Genomic DNA, 22,874 nt, shown 5'->3' on the forward strand with positions numbered 1-22,874 from the left:
ATTTCGTTCTTTGACAGGGTTACTGGCCTAGTGGATGGGGGTGGGAGGGAACAGCAGACATGACATATCTTAATTTTAGTTAGGCTTTTGACACAGTACCACATGACATTCTCATAAGCAAATTAGGGAAATGCAGTCAAAATGAAATTACTATAACGTGGGTGTACATCTGATTGTAAAACCATCCTCAAAGCGTAGTTATCAATGGTTGCTGTCAAACTGTGAGCACATATCTAGTGGAGTCCCACGCCTGGTACCATTCAAAATTTTCCTTAATGACTTGGATAACGGAGTGGAGAGTACTATTACCAGATTTATGGATGACACCTGTAAGTAGGCCCACAAATATTTTTAAGGGTTAAAAAACATTTTTAATGCAAACATTAAAAAATTAAACCTTAAAATTAACTCACTAACTCATACAGTTGGTCAAGCCATTGAAAAAAGGAGAAATTAGTACTTTAACCTTGCAACAAAAGGTATTAACTATTAATAATATGTAAGGCTGTTAGTTTGCCACAGGAGGATTCCGTGACTTTCTGTGACCTCCGTGACTTCTGCAGCAGCTGATGTGGCTGGCCCAGGGGCTGCCTGAACAGCTCAGATGGTCCCTGGGCCAGCCACACCGGCCACTGCTGGGGCAGTCTTGCCCCACTCACCCCTCGCCCCCCAGCAGCAACAGCAGGAGTTTGGATGGGGAGCTCAGGGCTGGGGAAGGGGTGAGGGCTCTGGGTGGCACTTACCTTGGAGGGGCTCCCTGGAAGCGGCGACATCCCTCGGCTCTTAGGGGGAGGTGCGGCTAGGGAGCTCTGTGGGCTGTCTTCACCTCCAGGCACCACCCCCACAGCTCCCATTGGCCGCAGTTCCAGGCCAATGGGAGCTGCAGAGCCGGTGCTCAGGGAGGAGGTAGTGCGCAGAACTGCGTGGCCACACCTTTGCCTAGGAGCTGAGGGATGTCCCACTTCCAGGGAGGTGCAGAGCCAGGCACCGCCCCCACACCCAGCACTCCCGCGGGCCAACCCCCAGCACCTGCGGTGCCCTCCAGGCTACCCACTCCCCAAGATTTAGTCAGGGGTATATAGTACAAGTCATGGACAGCTCGAGGGCCATGAATTTTTGTTTACTGCCCGTGACCTGTCCCTGATTTTTACTAAAAATACCCGTGACTAAAACACAGCCTTAATAATGTGCATTCCATTGAGCAAACTTTACAATGAATGAATATATCTGTAAATGTTGTAATTAGTTCATTAAATAATGTTTTTAGGCAATTTCGTGCAGTATGTATGCTACCAAACTTGCTATACACCTAATACAGGAAATAGAAGAAATAGAGCAGGGGAAATGGTCAAGATTATTAAACAGCACGCTTATCTGGACTACACTAGTAGAAAAGAGAATTAAGAATGTTAAGAAGAAAAATTTGCAAGACTAGAAAGTCCTGGACCTTGAGCACCCATGAATTAATAATTCAACTATGCCAATTACATTTGCTATACCTAGATGGATAGGGAATCCTAAAAACAATAGTGTAGGTTAACAATATGAATACAATAAAAAATAAGACCTATCAATAGCATTATCCCAGTATGAAAATGGCCACGCAAGGAGAAGATGAAGTAAACAGCCTGCTGTAAATGAATGAAGCACAGATGGTTCTAGGAGTGCTCAGCACAAATAAACCTAACCACAAGGAAGGAAGGTTGGACCCAACTAGTCATTACAAAGGAAGTGAAGGAGGTGGTACAGCTCAGGAACACAGTATGTGCTCTGATATACCACAAACTTTTTGGTGGGGACAATACCATGCCAGGAAAGCCTAAATGGATTTTGTCTAAACCTCACCCCTCTGACTCAGATTGAGAGCCATGCCCTATGCCCAAGCATGTAGATGAAGGAGATTGTGAGAGAGGCTGTGACAAACATCCCAAATGGGAATCATTGGTAACCATTCTGTTTGCATCTACACCTCCCTTGTCCATACCACTAATTTTGTACAAAGAAAAAAAAAAAAAGAACAATTGGTGTCCATTGCCCAACTAACAGCAGAAATGAAAAACAAAGGCAGTGGTATGTAGGTAGTCTTGACCTAATATGAGTAATTAAATATGGGGGGTAGGGGAGGAGGCAGGTGGCCTCATTCTTTGGAAGATAGGATTACGGAGGTAAATGAACGATCAGGCTGGAAACAGAATGTTTGTGCTAACTAAAATAAGCAAATAGGCCAGTAGGCTAAAAGACAAAATGTCTGAGCCAGCTAAGATAAGACGGAGAACACTCAGGAAACCATTTACTATAAACAAAACAACAAATCAAATACATTAAAAATATAAAAATCAAGAGTAGGTCAAGCATAAATAAAACGTGAACAGAGCATGCTATACCAGAACTGGTTCCTACAAGATAACCAAGCCAAGCCAAGCATTACAAGTATGTAATGTAATGTATAGTAAATGCAATGAAATATATAAATATGTATAATAGGAGGATTTATGTGAAACTTTGGAGCTGTGATGTACCTTGCACCCACACTCCCCTGAGTTTGCATCTAATCAACTCAGTGTTGCCGTATGCCAAATAAAAATGTCTAGGTAACAAAATGTAAAATCAGACAGGGTTAGAATTCAAAACGATCTTGACTAATTGGAGAATTGAGCTGAATTCAACAAAGACAAATGCAGAGTACTTCACTTAGGAAGGAAAAAAACAGACATACAGCTACAAACTGGAGAATAATAGTCTAGGGCTTACTACTGCTGAAAAGGATCTGGGGAGTGAAAGTGGATCATAAATTAAATGACAGGTTTCAGAGGAACAGCCGTGTTAGTCTGTATTCGCAAAAAGAAAAGGAGTACTTGTGGCACCTTAGAGACTAACCAATTTATTTGAGCATGAGCTTTCGTGAGCTACAGCTCACTTCATCTGATGAAGTGAGCTGTAGCTCACGAAAGCTCATGCTCAAATAAATTGGTTAGTCTCTAAGGTGCCACAAGTACTCCTTTTCTTTTTTCATAAATTAAATGAATCAACAATGTGATACAGTTGTGAAAAAGGCTTATACCATTCTGGGATCTATTAACAGGAGTGTTGTATGTAAGACAAGGAGAGAATGGTCCAGCTCTACTCAGCACTGGTGAGGCCTCAACTGGAGTATTGTGTCCAATTCTGGGCTCCACGCTTCAGGAAAGATGTGAATTGGAAATAGTCCAGAGAAGAGCAACAAAAATTATGAGAGGTATACAAAACCTGACCTATGAGGAAAGGTTAAAAAAGCTGGGCATGTTTAGTCTTGAGAAAAGAAGACTGAAGAGGGACCTGATAACATATTTGAACAGGACTATTATCAATTGTTCTCCATGTGCACTGAAGTTAGGACAAATAGTAATGGGTTTAATCTGCAGCATGGGAGATTCTGATTAGATATCAGGAAAAACTGTCTAACTATATGGGTAGTTAAGCTCTGGAATAGGCTTCCAGGGGAGGTTGTGTAATCCACATCACTGGAAGTTTTTAAGAATAGGTTGGACAAATGTGCGAGATGGTCTAGGTTTACTTGATTCTGCCTCAGCACCAGGGGCTGGACTTGATGACTTTGAGGTCTTTTTCAGTCCCACTTTTCTAGGATTCTATTTCCTAGGTACAAAGGAAGAAACCTTTAACAGCAAATTTAAGACCAAAGCACAATGAACATACAGAAACCTTATGGCTATAGCAGAAACAGACAGCTTCATATGGAGAATCCCAGATGCACAAGTTAACTAAAGTAAAGAAGAGATTGTAATGATCTGTGCCACTTTAGCTCAGGCACCATTTTCTTTCCTCTGAGGAACTCATATAGAACTCTACAGTTGTGTTTACAAGAGCTTATTTTTTGGCTTCATTTAGAGCTACATGCTATTTCTTTCCAGAAGTCAGAGTACTTTTTTAAATTAAGCACTGCTACTTAATTTCCTACAGCAATTACATACTCCCTGTAGGCTACAGTAGCCCCCTCCTCTCTTCCAAATCCAACATACACCAGCTGGTTCCACGGACATGTAGGTAGTTACTACATCAATCCAACATGTCTGGATTGACGCCCAAACAATGGTACAGACAGGAATGTGAGAGATCCGAGTACCTTTGCTCAAACAGACAACACTTCCACCAGCTATCTGCTGCATTATGTTAGTAAGCTGTGAAATGCACTTATATGCTTGTTTCACTTTTTACTTACAGACTTCATCGTTAACTTCCCCAGTGACTAAGTGAATTCACATACACTCACATGTATTGTATTAATTTCATTTAAGGATACTTTGTTAGTGAATAAAGAAGGTAAGTTGAAGTCAAGATTCAATTCTCTAAGATAATATCTCTGCACCCCACACCCCAGTCCTCAAAGCATATGTCATTTAAAGGTAAGGTTACATTACTACTCATTATGAATAGGAATTGCTTATCCTTCCCAATCCGTGTCAAGGATTTCTTAGAATATGTTAAACATTGATGTGAGGTTAAGTGTGTTTGCAAGCACAACAATGGGGACAAGGTTTCTGTGCCCAAGAGCTTAAATAGAATGTGTTGAACAATTTAGTGACATCAAACATGGGGTTAACATAGGAAGGTTTCTCAAAAGCAGTAGAATTTAAACAGGGACTTGAAGAACCTCAGAAAGATGCTTGGAACATAAAGGAGAATCAGCAACTTGAAGAGCCAGCAAGAAAGGATGGGACAGAACTCAAAGGATTAGAAGGGTAGAATAGCAGAGTAGACGCAAGCAGTGGAGGAGTGGTGCACAGCCTTGAGAATGAGAACTTTGAAATTAATGCATCAGGAAATGAGACACCAATGCTTTTTGTGAAGTTCATGACTGAATGGGATGGGTAGAGAAAGGCTTTCTGTGAAGAACTGTAAAGCCATTTTATGTTCCTTGATGTGTTGGACCATTGTATAATTATGAAGAGCATTTCTTTAGCTACTGCCTTAAAATTTAGCAAAAGATGTATTGCTGTGTTCTATGGGGCCACCATTTCATCCTTCCCTCTAAACCTTCATAGCAAAATTATTAACGATTGGGTGCCTAAGTTTAACTCAGTGAAGAAATCAGGATCCATTTGTGAATTATGCTCTAACACAAAAGGTTCATACTGATGACTAATATTTCACTAGTTGTAGTTGCAATGCCTGTTCAGTATTGCATTTTTCAATATGAAACCATCATCAATAAATGAAGACGCTTTCTGTCAACTTCAGGGCTGAGCCTTGGCACTCTCTGACTTTAACCCACATGTTGGCTTAGAACTCTTCATAGAGCGCTTGCATTCATCTCTAGGAGTACATGGAGATATGCCTCCTAGAAAGCAAGCAGCTAGAAAACAACTGTCCAGAGTAATGACTGAAGAGTTTTAATAAGTAAACTGAAATGATGAAAAATTCTCTACTACTGTGCCAGTTATTCATAGAGTAATGTTAAATCCCCATGTATCCTAAAGTCTTTCCTGTGGCTTCTTCCCTTGAACTCCCTCTGCCCTCCATTTTTGGTTTGGCTGCTTGGTGGAAAGATGCTGATCTGACCTATTTTACAGCACACTTCTGTGTGTATTAAGTCAACTTTAAATTCCACCATGCAACAGAAGTTATTGTAAACAAGATTGGTTTCCCACAGGCTACTTAAATTGCACTCACATTTGGCATGACATGTTATCGTAACCATTCTTGCTTATGAAACTGTTTTGCATTGAGCTGCTGTTCTACATTTAGGGACTGCAGGGCAATCTTCATTGAAAGCAATATTTTTTTGTTGTTTGTTTAATTTAAAAAGTAATGGCAGTCTCACCAAAATTTGGAATTATTTCATGAAATGTGAGACCCCAAAGAGCCATACATTTTGCAAGGTTTCTAGTAATTCATAAATGCACATGGGCAGTTATTCAAAAACTCATTGGAATAAATACTATCTAAATATAGTACAGCATTTTCTATCTTGTGGCATGAAGTAATTTAAAAAACACCATGTACTTAAACCCGCTCAAAATGAGGGGCCTTCTCACTGTTAAAATCTTGTGTGTTCTTATCCAAGGGACTTCCACCCCCCTCCCTCTTTCCTCCCCAATGGTCTTTGCTTCTTGGACCTCACCTCTCTGAACACTCATTTCCATTTATAGAAAAACAAGGCTCTGATTTCCGTTCTGCACTTCAAGAAGTGACTCACTTCACTGCCATGACTTGGTCCTGCTTTCTCACCTCCTTATGGAATTGTCCTCTCTTCCTTTCCCCCACCCCCCTACACATACCACAGCTATCTCCTACAAAATGTGTTCTCTGTTACTGTTTCTTCACTCATCAGCATACAATTATCTTATGTAAATGTGACTCCCTCAGTCCTCCAGAGTCTTTCCATTTGAAATACTTACTACGCCACTATCTCGAATCTGCAGCTACCACTTTTGAGGAGCACTAGATGGAATCTGAACACATCTCCTTCCACCACCTAGAACATTGTTTAGTACAGCTAACCAACCCAGTTTGAGCAGACTGCCCATTTTACATGGCTAACTAACCAGGGGACTACTATGGAGCGAGTACCCTGGCCAGTTTTTAAGAGAAGAAAAGAGAATAACTTCAAAAGACATTGCATCCAGACATTTCAAGAAGATTCAAAGCAAAACCTCTCTCCTTCCACATAATAATAATTTAACTTTATGAATAAAGTGACAATTTAATAAAAGTTCCTAAAGCAAGGTCACTGCTATATTGCAATTTAAGTATTATATACAATGCACAACTTCCATTAGGCATGTCAGCTACACATGAAGACACAGGAACTCCCTTCAAAATGAAGTTCTCTTATCAATATTGTCCCATGTGTTTTTCAGGTCCCACATGCACTGATTTGATTATGTGCTAAAGTTGCCACATATTTGTGTCATTAAGAAGGATTAGTCAAAATATATTTGCAACAATTTTTCTTACAGGCCTGGTGCTTTGTGACAACATCTCTTCTTTATTCCAGCCTTGCTCTAAGGTCATCACAGAATAGGAATTTCCTGAAACTAGCACGGTGGGCCTAGCGAATCACTCACCCTTTGGAGGAAGCAAAGCATTTTGTATTTTTCACTATTCATTTATTGCTGGTGAAACATGCCTGTTCTAAAGTCCTGAAGCCATAAGCTCTCTACTTAGGAAAGTATGTACACTCATAATATGTACACTCAGTAATTTAAATTCCTTCAGTTTGTCCTGCATATGTTCTAGAAAGAGACTATGACTAGGGGATCAGAGTAGTATCATCTATGCAAGTCCAGGGTGAGATTTTCAAAGACAACAAGGCAGTTAGTTTTGAGTTAAGCATCCAAGTCCTAATGACTTTTAGTGAGAATTCTGTATTTAATTAACTTTTGAACAATTTCCCACCTATTCTTTAGCTTTTGAGACTACACACCAACACCAAGCACACCAAATAGTCAACAGTGGCAGCCATTTTGTGATGTCAACCTCAGTTTTTCCAGGAACATGAAAGTCATACCCATGTAAGCCCTAAAAGCCATTAAAAACAGCCAAGCCACAAGCTCATCATTAACTACCAGGGCTCAAAAAAATCAGAGGTTTTCCCAATGTTAATCCAGTTCTGTTGGCAGCTATCTATTGATGATAGATTACTTAAATGTAATCTGATGGTTTTGCATACTAATTAGTGTGCATTCAGTTAAAAGCATATAAAGCCTTTAAGAGTGAATGTGCGATTAAAAATTCTTGTTATAGCCCTCAGTGTTTTACTCATTCATGTCTTAAGGAAAAGGTACAGGGCATAGGGTGACCAGTCAGCAAGTGTGAAAAATCAGGACGGGGGTGGGGGGTAATAGGCACCTATATAAGACAAAGCCCCCCAAAATTGGGACTGTTCCTATAAAATCAGGACATCTGGTCACCCTAACAGGGCAACATATTAATAGATTATACAGGTACAGTGATATAACACAACAAGATCAGTTTTATTAGTAATTTCTTACTAGCCATGGCAACAGAGAGGAAGAGGCAGGAAGAAGGCGGCTGGGATCAGGAAAAGGCAATCCACCCTCAGTGGTTACCAGTATGTGCAAGTACTCAGCTATAACTTTGCTTTCATCATGCTTTAACTAGTTACTTGTTACTTTCTAGTTAAAGTGCTCAGTGTCTGATGTAAGTTTATATGAATGTCCATCCACAAAACTAGCTGGCTCATCTTTTTCCCTTAGAGTAAACTAATGAATCTCCAAGTCATCCAGCTTCAGGAGTACAGTTCTAAACCAGATATTGAAAGCTAGAGTTTGCAATGCTGTGACTTTTTGGACTTAAAAGACAAGTGTCTGAAATTTGCTAAAAATAATGCCTCTGAAGGCCCTAACAAGCCCCATACCCATTCTATCTTCCTCTCCTGAGCCCAACCCATGAAGGCCTCAGCTCCCTGCTGACTCATATGTTGGGAGCAGGAGGGGGAAGCTTACTATCTTCTCTAGTGTGATTAGAAGCAAATAGGGCAGTCCTCTACTGTCTATTCAGAAGGCTTACATGGCCATCCTACCACCAGGCCAGCATCTTCATGAACTGTCAACCGTTCACACCCACGCACACTCAGTAATTCCTTGTGCCATCTTCAATGTCTTTTTTGCCTTCAAGTAGCAGTGATCTGGGGGCTGAAGCTATTTTCACTGTAGATGGAGGTGAATAAGACTGCCTGCTCTCCCTGACGTTCAACAGTCTCAGATAGAGAAGAAAAGCCAGTGGGGGGGATTGCTGAAGAGCAGCATAAGAGGCTTAAAATGATTAGTGTTGGCTATCACAAGCACATCTCTCCAGCCCCCTCAGAGAGAAAGAGAGCTGTAGATGGAGCTCAAACTCAAGTACCTCATCCAATTGAGGCCCACTGGAGAGCATGAACAAATAAGAGAAACTGAGGCTATTTTTTCCACTTAGGCTAGGCTATTTGTGAGGCACTTTTGTCAGATGCTTCATAGGTCTGGTGATATGACAACATTTTTAGATACTTCAGTGGTTTTGGTGTGGGGAGGGACTGATTGTAGCCTCAAAACAAGGCTTAGGCAAAAAGAAATCTTTCCTCTTATTCACCTCAGCACTGTGGTGAGCATTCTAGAACCATCCCTTTTAAATGCAGGGAAGTGGTCTACAAACTGAGGTGTTAGCAGGATGGAATTATGTTAGAGGAGGATGCAAAGAGTTGCATAACTTGGAGTTAAGCAGCTCAAATCTCTGAAAAATAGCAATTTAAGATTATGCAACTCATTTGTTGGTGTGGAATTACAGAGAGGAAGTCAGGCAGGAAAAACAAAATCACCCTTTTCCAGGTGGGCTTTGAGAACTTGGAGTTAGTTTTCCAGTTTTGTCAAAATAGTTCAGAATTAAATATTTTCAAAGCACAAGGAATTAGGTATTTACATGAACTTTAAATGCTAAATAAAAGTTCAGTGTTGTGTTCAGCCAAAGTTGAAAAACTAGAGCTGGATGGAACATCCCGGTTTCCAGAAATGTTGTTAGAAAGTTACAGCAGCATTGGCGGGGAAGAGTTGGATAACAGTACAGCTGTGACCAGAAGGAGAGCCTGATGTATTTAAGTTGCATACAAGCATTTTGTTTTCCTTTTTATAGGCCTGTGTGTATATCCAGTGAGCCCAGGGAAAAGCCAAGATCTTAAGCAGTGGCTTCCTCTCCTCATCTTGATGCAGAAATGAGAGAAGCTGGATTCCTCTTAAATATCCTATTCACGAGAAATGGCTGCCATTAGGCCCAGCTGCCGTTCATTTCCAGGACCAGGTGCAAAAGCGGGCAGCCAAAGGAAATGAGGCACTCTGGGTAACTGGAACTACGTAAAGGGACCTGGAACAACTAAACCTTGGGTCACTTGAGCTAGCAGCTCCTAGGAGGCATCACATCCTGACTCAGTCTCCGGAACATGCTCATAAGCTAAAGTGTGTGATATTTGCCATACAAAGACTTAAGCTGTTAAACTCCTGTTTACTGGCTTTTGTTACATGGTTTATATGGTGTCCCCGTTCCCCTGCCACTATCTGGAAACCTGAGGTTATGTCTACACAGCTTCACAGCTTGGATTAGAAAGGTGTGATCTGCAGCGTGCACTAGTATGCAGTTCTCTGAGATACCCATGGCTATGCTGGGGTGCCAGCTAAAAGCACTTAGTTCACATTAACGCTGTCCTGTTAAAGAGTACCACATTAACATAAACAAGGTACCTTTTAGTTCACACCTGTAATGTCCACATAGGGGAGTTAAAGCACTGAATGCTAATGCACGCTGCAATTTATACCCCGAAAGTCCAAATGACAAGGCCATGTAGACAAACTCAGAATATTTTAGCCATCCAGAAGGGTCATCCAAGAAATACTAATGTTGGATGTCAGTGTCAATACCATGATCAATGCTTGAAAATTATGGTACATTAAATAGCTAAATTATGCTGGTAATCCTGTACAATTACTGACTATATCCATATGATGCTCAAATTAATCCATAGTGATTAATGTTGTTACAGCAAATACCAAACTACTGAATAATGACTGGATCCTTATTTACATTACTTAAATGCTAGTCAAGTTTTTCCTGCCTTGTACAATGTCCAGTTACTGTAGGTATTTTCATATGGATACTGGCGATAATGCAGATATTTTAAAACTCATTTTGAAATCAGGCCATTAGGAAAAAGTTTTTTGGTTTTTTTTTTTGTCAGTGCCATCAGTCAGAATAAGTCTGAAAGGGCTTCAGCAGGTAACTTTAGCCTGCTTCAGTTGGGAGCTGTGACATTTTTAGTGAAGCACACAATTCTCCCTTGCGTGACTTAGGTGGTCCAAAATGGCATCCTCTGCACAGTATGACCTTGCATGCACTGCACGTGCAAGGTCATGCTGTGCAAAGGATGCCATTTTGCTCTACAATGCGCATTCAGGGGCCGGACAGAATTGTCCCAAGGGCTGGATCTGGCCCATGGGCCACCAGTTGGATCACATTTTTTGAATCCTAGAGCTTGCAATGCATGCCTTGCATACACATCAGAGAAGACCAGTGGCCTGCTCTGCTTCAGCCTCATTTTCTCAAGCCAGTGCTAAAAAAAGCAGCGTACGCACCGTTTAAATTATTGGATATGCCTAAGGAAAAAAAAGACGGAATAGCTTTTTTTGCAAAGATAGCCTCTTGGCCTTTTTTGCTGTACTTCTTTCAGCAATGTCTTTGGTATGAGCTTAGCTTTAAAAGACTAAAGGGGCTTTAAAGCATGATGGGGTGAAGGAAATAAAAATAATATAAGCCCACAAGTATCATCCCTACTTTATTATTATCTACTGTTTCTAAGTTAACTTTTCACCCATCCTCCTGTAACAGAGATACCCAAGATGACAGACCATCTCTGATCTGCTGTTGGCATTAGGAGACCATTAAAGTTTCAGCATCTGACAAGAGAGTGCAAAAGTTGTGCACATTTCCAGACCACGTAATAACCGATATTGTGGTTGCTACCTTCGTCATCCTTCCCCTTCCATTGTTCAGGCAATAAGCAACTACAATATAGTGAGACCATGATCCAGCAAACATGCACATGCTTTACTGTATGCACATGAGCAGTTCCATTAAATTAGGAAGGCAAAGACATGCGAGTAAAATTAGGCAAAGGTTTGTTCGTTTTTTGATCAGGACTTTAAATAGCAGGTTCTTCTAAACACAAACTGTCTCCCCTTACTGGCAAATGACCTAGTACAATGGGTCTTGACTGAGGCTTTTGTACACTACTGGTATATACATAAGTTAATAATTATCATTAGAGGTAAGACTTCTTGAAAGTCAGAATGTTAATCTGATAATCAATATATTTTAAATATTTGCATATATTTTAAAAAATGGTCTGCAGCAATACAGAAGTATTGAAGAAAGGAGCTTGGAGTAAGTGATGTGACAAACAAAGCTGAATAGCCTGAGAAGTATTACAAGCCAGTGCAACCTCGCAGTTCCATTCACTCAGGCCAAGACCACCACAATAATATATTTATACAACAGAAACCACAGACCACATGAAAAAATTCCATAGTATGCTGATGACTAAACTTCCAAATTGCTCCTAAATATCAACATACTTGAATCAGCTACTCAAGCATAGTGTAGGAGAGTGATTAGCCTTGCTATGGAAAGTGAAACAAAAACTTTGCTCTACCAATTCAGAATAGTAATATGCCACCAAAAAACTTACTATTTAACAGGAGGAGGAGGAGGAGACACTGACTGTTGAGGAACCACATGTGCTCAAACGTCATACCTAACAGAAGCTAGATCTGGAGCTCTATGTAAATTTTGGCTACGCTTTTCAATCTTAAACATCCTCAGATTTGGAGTAGAAGGGTTTTATATGGTTCAATGGGACCAGTGACTGGCTTTGATACCGTGCACTAGTCAATGTACATGTGCCTCAGCTAGGGTGACCAGATATCCTGATATAATCGGATCAGTCCCATATTAGGGGCTTTGTCTTATATACACAACTGTATCCCTCTTCCCCACTACCCCCCAAAAAAGTATCCCGATCTTTCACACCTGTATCTGGTCACCCTAGCCTCAGCCTCCCGATCTGTAAAACTGGGGTGACTGACTAAGTGTTATGTGCTTTGAAATCATGGATTTAAAGTGCTGTAAGAGTTAAGTCTACATTACAGATCTAGGTTTCCATTCTAATTAAATTAATAAATTCAACACCATAACTGTTTGACATGGTCTGTCCTGAATAGCTCACAGCATCCCAAAGTGATATAGCAGTGGAGTCCCTCTTCACACGCACTACACAAACAAAATCACAAGTTATGCTGTAACTAGATTACAAACAACTTCCAAAAATAAGTATTAGAAGATAAGTCCGTTCCCTACACAAATGCATGTCAAGAGTCAAATTTTCAGATCATCATCATATGATGGTTTCATGAACGTTATATAAAAGATAACTTAACCAACAAGCAGAGAAGCTAAAGGCATTTTCCAATAAAGCAATATTCACAAGCGAATACTAGCATGCCACAAAACGAATCGGCCTTGGGAATGATTATCTGTATAACTAAAGATTTTAACTACAGAAATATCTCCCTCTTCATAACATGGCACAGCCAGTCAAGATTCCACTGAAAAAAAATAGAATATAATGTGAAATTGTACATGGAAATGACAGCACTTCCAGAAACTGATTACAGCATACCAGCTCAGTTAGTTAACCAAGTATAGTCCTATAGAATATTAGGTAAAGTAAGATACATCCAAAAAGCTGAATGTGAAGTACATCCTTACACGTGCTATGTAATTTCTAAATAACCAATATTTGCTTAGGTCAATAATCCTTCATCGGAGCCACATATATCACTACTTACTGTTTTCTGTACACAGTGACTCTTCTCTACAGAAGTTGATCAAAGTGCTTAGCTAGTTGCTAAAGGCTGATAAAATTTTTAAACAAGTAATTTTCTCCATTATTTAGGATGCTTGTAATGTGGTTACATTCACTTTTCAGGATTTTGTTATGCAAGTCTGCAAAGACTAAATGTTTGTTTAAATATGTAAGTTACCAGTATGTACTTAAGTCAAGAAACAAAGATGTCAAGCCACGCTTTGCCTATGCTACTGATATACTTGTTCATGTAGAAAATTTCTTTAAGGACCATCGGTTAAAAAGCTTTAAAAAAAATAAAAAATCTATTTTAGAGTCCATTTTATTTTGTTGCCTGTTCTTGTCTGAGGTTTTGGGTAGAAGGAGAATTACAATTGCAGGTTCCTTTCGTAGTACAAAAGGTAAACACAACATCTGTTTACTCTGTGCTTCACGGCAAATATTTTCATTTCAACTACAATTCATTTCCTCTGCATTTAGCCATATCTTTGCTTCATGGATACATTACACTGAAATCTCTGCTGTGTTTGTTTAGCTTTGCATATAACACTGCTAGCATAAATTAAATGTATACAAGACTTTAAGGGAAGGGGACTAGCATAAAATGTGCTGACATTATGTAAAATGCAGCCATGCTTATACTCTAGATTTGATACTGCAATTTTTTACAATTTACTATGGAACATTAAATTGTAAAAAGTTTAGTCCAATTTTCCTCAGGATTATATCATCTTGGTGACCACTGGTTGCTCTGCAGATTGCAGCTCTTGGAAAGAGTTACCACCACCAATTTTCTTTCCAAGAGAAGCAATTTCCAGACATTAAAAAAATAAAGCATAAGTTTCACATACATTATTAAAAAACTGTCAAAGTAGTGACTATCATACTAAAAAAAAAAATCTAATGACTTTGCATTTCTCTTGATAAAGGTAGATTTGTGCTAGTTAATTTTAAAGTACAAGCATCTATTTCTTTGGTGGAATGCTTTTCTCACGGTCTCCTTAATGTTACATTTTTAGTTTATTTTTCATTTGGATTCATTTTAAAACAAAATTAAAATAATATTTAGCCTGGCTGCACTGGCCCAAACATTCTGGAAGGTTTGCAAAACCAGAATTTTAAGAGCTAAGTGTGGAAGTATTTTAAGTGATGCTGTTAGATCTACTGTCAAATTTCAAATAAAAACAAGCTGCAACTGGCATTTTCAGCCTATCTTACCTGGGTGCAGAAAGGATGAAAACTTCCCTTTATACAGAGTAAAGTACAGTGGCGTACAAATAGCTGTCAAGAAACTCACGAGTACAACATTTGCCAAAGTATCTTACGAACCACAGCTATTTGCTTCCTGACCTGGGTGATAGCACTATTATTTCACGGCTATTTAAGCTTTTTTTTTACTAGTCAGAAGTCAGTATATTAAGTAAAAGAGTAGAAAACTACAAATCAAGAATCAGAGGGGTAGCCATGTTAGTCTGTATCCACAAAAACAATGAGGAGTCCGGTGGCACCTTAAAGACTAACAGATTTATTTGGGCATAAGTTTTCCTGGGTAAAAAACCCACTTCTTCAGATGCAAAGCTTATGCCCAAATAAATCTGTTAGTTTTTAAAGTGCCACCAGACTCCTCATTGTTTTTACGAATCAAGACAATCTAACGTCACGCACAGAATTAGCAGATTGCCATGGAGCACACAAAACTGAGTGATATAATCACTCCATTCAAGTTTCACTTGTCATTTTTCAGGCAATTGGACCCCTTAGTAGGCTCTGAAATTTAAACAGGAAAAGTTAAGATTGAGGGTAACTGCCTAAGGTGGCTGTAAGATATAGTGATAAGATTCTAACAGCACATTTCAAGCCCTGAGCAATTATTGAATACATAGAATATTTATGGCTAAGTGAACAGAAAACAGGCATGTATTTAATAGGCGGAAAAACAAGGCACTGGAATGACTTCCTGGTCTGATGAATTTGGATATCAGAGGATATCCAAAAAAGGCCTTATTTCCATCTGTGAATTTCAAGTTCACTTGATAGAGTGCTCCCGTTCTGCTCACTCTCTCTAAAGCATCTGTCACTTGGTATGGTCAGGGACTGGATACCGGTCTAGATGGACCATTGGGCTGACCCATTATGCAAAGCTTATGGCCATTCTTATGTTCTTGTAAATTAGCGTAATTACCAAATCTTGCATAAGAAAAAAAGTTTGTTTAATATACCAATTTAAATAAGGATTCAAAATAGACAAAGTATTTTGAAAAGGTTATACTTCAGCTGATACTCCAAAAACAGCAAATGGTTCATAAGATACTATCAGCATCAGGAGAATAAAACATTGACGAAAGAATGGGTACTGGAAGATAGGATGCAGTAATAAAAATATAGACTAATATACATCTTCTAGACAGTCCTCAAACCTTATTACACTGCAGTCTGTATGTTACTTTCACAAGCTATCAGTTAATACTATGCATGAGTGAATACTGGCAAGTTAATAGGCTGCTATTTTAGAGTCTACATTAATAACTTAAGAAGCTCTCCATTTACACATTATAACAAAGATCATCTGAGATACTGTATTACACCAATAAGATTAATTTTCCGCAAAATGGTCTTCAATAGTTTTTATTTCTGAGGTAAGTTAGGCTGATAAAACTTGAAGAGTCTATTATAAGAGAGTACATTCGTGGTAAAGGATTAAAACTTTAGTGTTTTATAATCTATACTGGATATTACAACCACTTAGTGTACATTAAACACTTGTACATGCATATACATTCATAGAATTTACGGCCAGAAGGGACAATTGTAATTTAGCCTGACCTCTGGCATAGCACAAGCCATTACATTTCACCCAGTAATACCTGCATTAAGCCCACATCTTGTGACTGAGCTAGAACATATATTTTAGAAAAGTCTAAGTCAAGACTGGATGTCTTAAGTGATAGTGAATTCACCATGCCCCCAGTAAGTTGTTCCAAAGGTCAAATACCTTATTGTTAATATTTGCACCTTATTTCTAGCCCAAATTTAACTCACTTCAGCTTCTAGCCCTTGAATCTTGCATACAGAATATGCACATCTCACCAAGTTTATGAGTTGTGCAGGGCATGTGAATTTAGGGTAATATATGAACCTAGTGTTACTGTTGTCGACTCTGTACTCTGCTACTAGGTTGAACTCTATTCTCTAGATTTCCAGGCTGCTGCTAAACAGTGTCTCAAGTTCCAGATCAGAGTTTTATGCAACAATAGATGTTAATCATTTTTTTAAAAAAAAACTCACATTCGTTTGCTCAGTTGGTGTTAAAATGGTCTGTCTGTGAAATTGCAAAGTATCGCTGGATTGCCAAGTATGGAAGATGGGAAGTTGTGTGGTTTGTAAGATAACAGAACAGCTATCATTAAAGGGCTTGTTAATATTTCCATTATGAGTTGTATTTGTGGAAGCATTAATGACCTTCTTACCAATTCACCCTTGCTGAAACTTAGCCTTTGAGAATTGAGCCCATGAGAACTTTTTGCTTAGTCACAATTCATCTGCTTATTTTTTAGTTCCAGAAAGGTAGGACACTTTGAGGGTCTGAGCTTTCACTAAATAAACTGAAATGAATAGCCAAAATGAAATACGGTGGGCAGTCAGTCCCTACACTGAACTAATTGTGTAGTTTGTAGAATAGTTCCAAACCACTGAAGTATATTTTGTATGGGATAGCTAATTTTTCAAATGTTAAAAAAAACTGAACTACACTTCAGTTTGGTTATCATTGGCAACGAACTATGGAGCTGCAACGACGTTCTGTCAAATGTTCAGTTCTACACATATCCATTACATATTGTGTGAAATATCTATATGCCATATGCACTGTAGTAACCAGTGTCAGAGTTACATTCCACTTCGTTTTAAGGGATCTCCAGCATTCCAGTAAGGGTTAATTTGAGATTGAGAAAGCTGAGGCATTCACAAAAACACTTTAGCCTCAAGATAGCAGATTAAGCGTGCATTTATGGTGTATGGTCACAAAGCTGTAGAAAGCATTAGGGCCCCTAACTCCTCCTGTTGCACTCAGGTATTGTAGCTCATGCTGTCTGAAATACCCCACCACACAGCAATATCTAGGATATACCATAAGGGGAGTTAAGGACTAAGTGACAGGCTACCCTGTAACATTGCCTTGCTCTGTCAGTTTAAGACAGAAACCAGAGATTGTTTTAATACAATCTATTATCCATTTTACTTTATTTCTGCCGGCAGCTGATGTTTCCATGGGAATGCAGTCACAGTGCTGGGAAACAAAGCAAGAAGGAATCAATACTAGTCTCAAGGTGAAAGCACCCAGATTTTTAATCATATGTTAAATCTCCTGAAGTGTTTCCAGTGGTAACCCGGGTCTGTGCCAAGGCCAGACTTTTGAAGCCCTTAACAAACTAGTTACTGCAAAACCTACAACAGTAAGATTTTAAACTTAAGTTACTGCAAGAAACAAGAACCTGACACACAAGGCTTGATTAGCATAGAAGCAGGATCAGAGCGGCTGTAACTTCCGAAAGGTTCCTCCCCCTCTCCCCTGCAAACGTGAATCTGTGCTTGATTATTCAAGCTGTTAGGATTGTGCGGGCTCCGAGTCTGCACCGATATGCAGCTGTGGGGAATCTCACCAAGAGCGCGCCTACAGTACTCTGGAAACCTAAGTGTGTGTTACTTACAGTCTCTCGGCATTCCTGGGAATGCCCCGTGGCACGGTTTTCAGTCCCAGCCCATGACAATCCACGTTGGAGGCAGAGCAGGTACATTTATTGGGGCACCCTCCAACAGACATCCAAGCCCCGGAGCTCCAGAAGCCCAGGATCACTCCCAGCCACAGGGACGCACGGCTCCCACCGGGCAACATGGTCTCCTTATCCCTTCCCCAAAGGGTGCAAAAGGATGCAGGGGCAGCCGGTCCTCAGAGGTGGGAAACCCCAGCGACAGAGAGGGCAAAGGGCTGCGAGGAGCTCTCAGCACAGCCCAAGAGAGCCCACTTCTCCCCGCATCTCCGCTCGCACCCCTGGAGTCCTTGGAGCACCAGCCAATCTTCCGGGGAGATCTGGGGGGAGGGTTATGATCCGTGGTGCCTTTTAGCCTTTCAGGTTTCCCAGCGTTATCAGACCGGCACCAGCAGGCGAGGGGTTTAGCAGCGCTCCAGCCAGAGGAGCCCGCAGATGAAAGAGGAGCAGGGAGTTCAGGTAAACAGAGCTAACCATCCATCAGGGGGTTCGGCAAGCAGCGCCCGCCCCACTCCGCATCGCCCAACCTGGCAGGGCAGGTAACCGCTCGGGGAGGCGACGGCGGAGATCTCGGAGTGCTCCAGCGGCCCAGCTACTCAGTCCCTGGCTCCTGCACCTTCGCCGCTCCCATGCCAGGCCAGCCTCGCTGGGGGTGGCCGCTGTGCAGAGCCCCGGGATCGGCAGGCACTGGACGCGGCTCCCGCGGCGGCCGCCTTCCCATTCACTGCGCGCAAGGCGGCCAGGCAGACACCAGAACCATGGGGGCCACTCCTCCCCCCTCTCCTCCCAAAATATCCAGGCCAGCGCTCATTGGCTGCTGAGCCCCTGACGTCGGCAAAGTTCTGAACTTTGCGGGGAAGAGAGGGGGTGGAAGTTTCGGACGCGGAGTGGCCCCGAGCAATGGCCATTGTCCCGGGCGCTCTGCCGGGCGGCACCCGGGGGGGGCGCTGTCCGCAGCAGAGCGCGGGGGCAAAGGTGCGGGCTCTGCGACGGCCCCACTGCGGCTTGGGGTCCGCTCGCTGGGAGCGGCCCCGGCCCGGGCTTCAGACAGGAGCGTGCAGGCTGCAGCAGCGCCCCCAAACCGCCCAAGGCTTCAGCGTCCTGCCCGCCGGCCCCAACTTTCCCCCTCGCCGGGGGCAACTCGCCGCCTCCTTTTGTTGCCTTGTTCTCTCTCTCGTGCTGCCCTCTGGTGGTGAGAGAGGCGCACGGCTCCTTCTCGCTGCTCGGCGGGACGTCTGCCAGTGACAAGGGATTTGCTCGTCTGCTCAAAGTAGCCCGAATTCAGCAGGCCGGGGGTTCATTCAGCCCCCCGGGAAGGGAGATGGGACTGACCTGTCTGACCTATGAGACAGTGATCCTCTATTGCTTTCTGCCCTTATCACTCCTTGGTGCCACAGCTCGTGTTTAGTCCATAAATGCAGCGTGTTAACCCTGCAACAGCTAGTCTAGGTGCTTAAGCCATATTTCCTGGTATTTAGGGCCAACTTTAGGGGTAGAAAGCAGAGCAATTGCCCTGGACGGCATGCCACAGCCCTCCTCCTCCCCCCTCCCCAAGTTGCATCATATCCCCCAGTGACGGTAGATAAATAATGCCAGTATTACAGTAATTTCATCTCTAAAAGGGGAAATCAACCACACTAAAGCAGAGGATTTCCTGCTGTGGGGCCTGCCTTCCAAGGGGGTGTGGAGGAATGGTTGGAGGGCCCTGGGCGCTGCAAGCAGGTTTCAGGGAGTCTGCCAAGCATGGCCCGCATTAGACTTGCTAGAGCCCAGGGCAGAAAGCCAAAGCCCCGCCACATGGGACTCCAGCCTGGGGCTGAAGACAAAGCCTGAGCCACTTAGCTTTGAGGAGCCCCCTTTGGTGTGGGGCCCCCAGACAATTGCCCAGCTTGCTACCCCTTAAGGGTAGCTCGGGCCCTTATATACATTAAAAACAGTTGTCGTGGTACAGCCAGGCTATGGAGTTTTTATAGCATATTTTGGGGAGAGACAGGAGCTCAGAAAGAAAGAGGTTGAGTACTCCTGCTCTAAGACAGCTAGGCCTCAACCAGTTAAAACTACATCCAGAAATGAGTGGGCAGTAAGTGCACACTGGTGTAAAGGAGTGGCCTTTATGTAGCTGCAGAAAGGGCAAGTGGATTCAGGACATGCATATGAGGGACGTGAGCTATGTAAATGCCTAGAAGCAGGTATGGGACTCAGGCATCAGCATGTGAGCTGGCTGCTTTTGCCCCCTCAGCCTGCCAGAGATCACAGAAAGCTGCCTTTGAGAAAGGAAGTGTTCACACAGCTCGACAGCACTGCTCTCCCACTTCCCAGATCTGTACAGGAACACAAGTTGGGGCAGAGTAGAGCGCACGGTACTGTGCTTGATCCTCAACTGGCCCTCTTCACAAGGTCACCACAAGATACTTTTAACCTAGTTCAACAACAGTAGATGGCAGCAACACAACTCTCCTCCCACTGTTAGCCTCCTGTAGGACCTAGAGCAGCACTAGTTACTGCCATTTGTCACCTGCAGGGTCCTGACTACCCATCTCTTTTCCATGTTTGCTTGCAACGCCAAAAGCTCAGCTGCGTCAGTGACACTCCTCCCATAGCTCTCCTCCTGTGCAAGCCCCAGCACGGCTAAAGTGACAGTCTACAGGAGATTAGCTCCCTGATGAACAACAGCTGGCTCAAATGCAGCCCAGGCAGGACTAATGGGAAAAGTGCTCTGAATAACCAGCCAAAATGCTGTTTCCTCCTCACCCAGGAGAGTATAGAGCCTCCATTTGTTCAAGTGGTGTAAATTCTCAGGTTCCCGGTTGGTCATCCAAGCATAGCAATGAGTCAGACTGCACTATCTCAGAATGCCTTTTCACCTCTAGTTGACTAGCAAACTTGGTCCATTCTTTCCAGATGAGGACCTGGTCACAGAGAAGCATTCACAGATCACCACCAGATGGGATTACTATATTCACTGTATCTGACACTGAATATATAAGTCCAAAGGCTCATACCAATGTGGCTGCTTTCCATCTTCATGATTTAATCCATTGTGAGCATAACTCCATATACCACTTGCTTCTATTGGCCTCCAATCTCCTTCCAACAGCAGTGCAAGGGCTTTGATCCTAATCTTGAAAGCTATTAGTGGATCAAGCCCCATCTCCAGTAAAAAGCCAAAATTAGGTCAGGGGACTTTAGATGAATTCAGAAGCTGATCACCTTCAGGAAATGCTTCCTCCAATAAATACTTTCCACCATATCAATTACGACATTAACATCCTTCTATACTCTTCACCCTTCTCCCCCAAAACAAACTAAACTAACTCCACAAACCACCAAAATAAAAAAGAACTCACAACAGATCTAAGTAAACCAAAAGAGATGGCCAATAGACAACTGAACCAAAAGACAACTGTTTCTATGCCCAATATAGGTTAAACTATATCAAGGCCACCAAGAACAGTTACTTTAACTGAGAAGTATTCAGGGACTATGGGTGACAGTATTAAGCACTGTAGCAGTGCTTCACTGCTGCACTCCACTATTTGTGGAGTCATTGTTTCCCTTTTCTCAAATTTTGAGACACTTCAGCAGATTGCATAAGGTTGGAAAATGTATCAATTTCAAGAATTTTAGTACTCTAGTGTTGAGGAACTGAAAACTTTACTCAGATGGACTTTTTACTATTGGCAATTGCTAGGAACTGAAAAAAAGGAATAGACCTTCTTTGTGGTTCATCTTGTTTAGTATCCAGTGTGACAGTGGCCAGTATCACATGCATCAGAAGAAAGTGTGAGACACTACACCCTCGTGGCATAATATGGCCAGAAGGGAAGTTTCTTGCTACAGTAGCTGGCACTTCAATAAGGAAAAGTAGACATACATTTTAAGTGAATTCTTTGAAACACCTGCAGGCTGGAAAGCGTTCATCTAAAAACATGTCTAATGTAAAAGTGTGCAGTGTCTAATACAATGGAATCATGATCCTTGACTGGGGACTCTGGGTGCTACTGCAACAGGAAAAAAATTAGTTTACCCCCTTTAGGAACAGCCCTTGCATAAACATGGGGATGGACTGAACAAACATCTCTCTTCATGATTTTATCTACTTATTGACTTCAGTTTTGACTTATCTGCCCTTTCTGGACACTTTTGGATTTTCTTTATCTTTAAAAAAGTATTAAAGTATAAAAGGTCTAAGTTCTAGAGAGGGCATTTATAAATATACTCTGATCTTAACAACTCAGCCAACATGTTTTGCATTGTGATCTGAAATTAAAAATTCATCAGGCTCTGGCCAGTGGGGGAAAGGGAGTTTAAAGTACGAGTTCGTTGGAGAGAAGGAATGTAGCTAGCACTTAGGAATTTGTTAACAGGCTGGCCAATACATTTCTTCCCCCTTCCCCCATCATCTTTAAAGTTAGACGAGCTGTTATACTCATTATGATCACTAACAGTAGGTGCAGGTATAGTGGATTTACTGTATGAGTCTAGCAGAATGAATAAAGAGCTTGTTGATTAAGCTGAAACCACTGGCAGCGTGTCAAAAGAAATATTGCCAGAGTTAATTAAAATTTGTAGGCCTTGTCAAAGATGGCATATACCTGCCTACACCTATGGCAAAGCAGCATCAGTGGCTGTTAGTGTTATGTATAGCGGAAACGTTAGAGTCCACAAGCACTTATTAGAACCCATGCCTCTCTAGCCTTTATTTG

General features: G+C 41.7%; 1 protein-coding gene across 1 annotated transcript in view; it reads right to left on the reverse strand.

The window, feature by feature from the left end:
- Positions 1 to 18,944, reverse strand: part of SLIT3 (slit guidance ligand 3) — an 806,608-nt gene extending 787,664 nt beyond the window's left edge. Inside the window, exon 1 of the mRNA XM_048861176.2 lies at positions 18,109 to 18,944. Within this exon, the coding sequence (XP_048717133.1) occupies positions 18,109 to 18,293 (185 nt within the window). The 5' untranslated portion in view covers positions 18,294 to 18,944. The remainder of the gene's footprint in view (positions 1 to 18,108) is intronic.
- Between the last annotated feature and the right edge of the window lie 3,930 nt (positions 18,945 to 22,874).

The sequence above is a fragment of the Caretta caretta genome, chromosome 8 (genome assembly GCF_965140235.1).
Source record: "Caretta caretta isolate rCarCar2 chromosome 8, rCarCar1.hap1, whole genome shotgun sequence".
NCBI classification, from domain to species: domain Eukaryota; kingdom Metazoa; phylum Chordata; order Testudines; family Cheloniidae; genus Caretta; species Caretta caretta.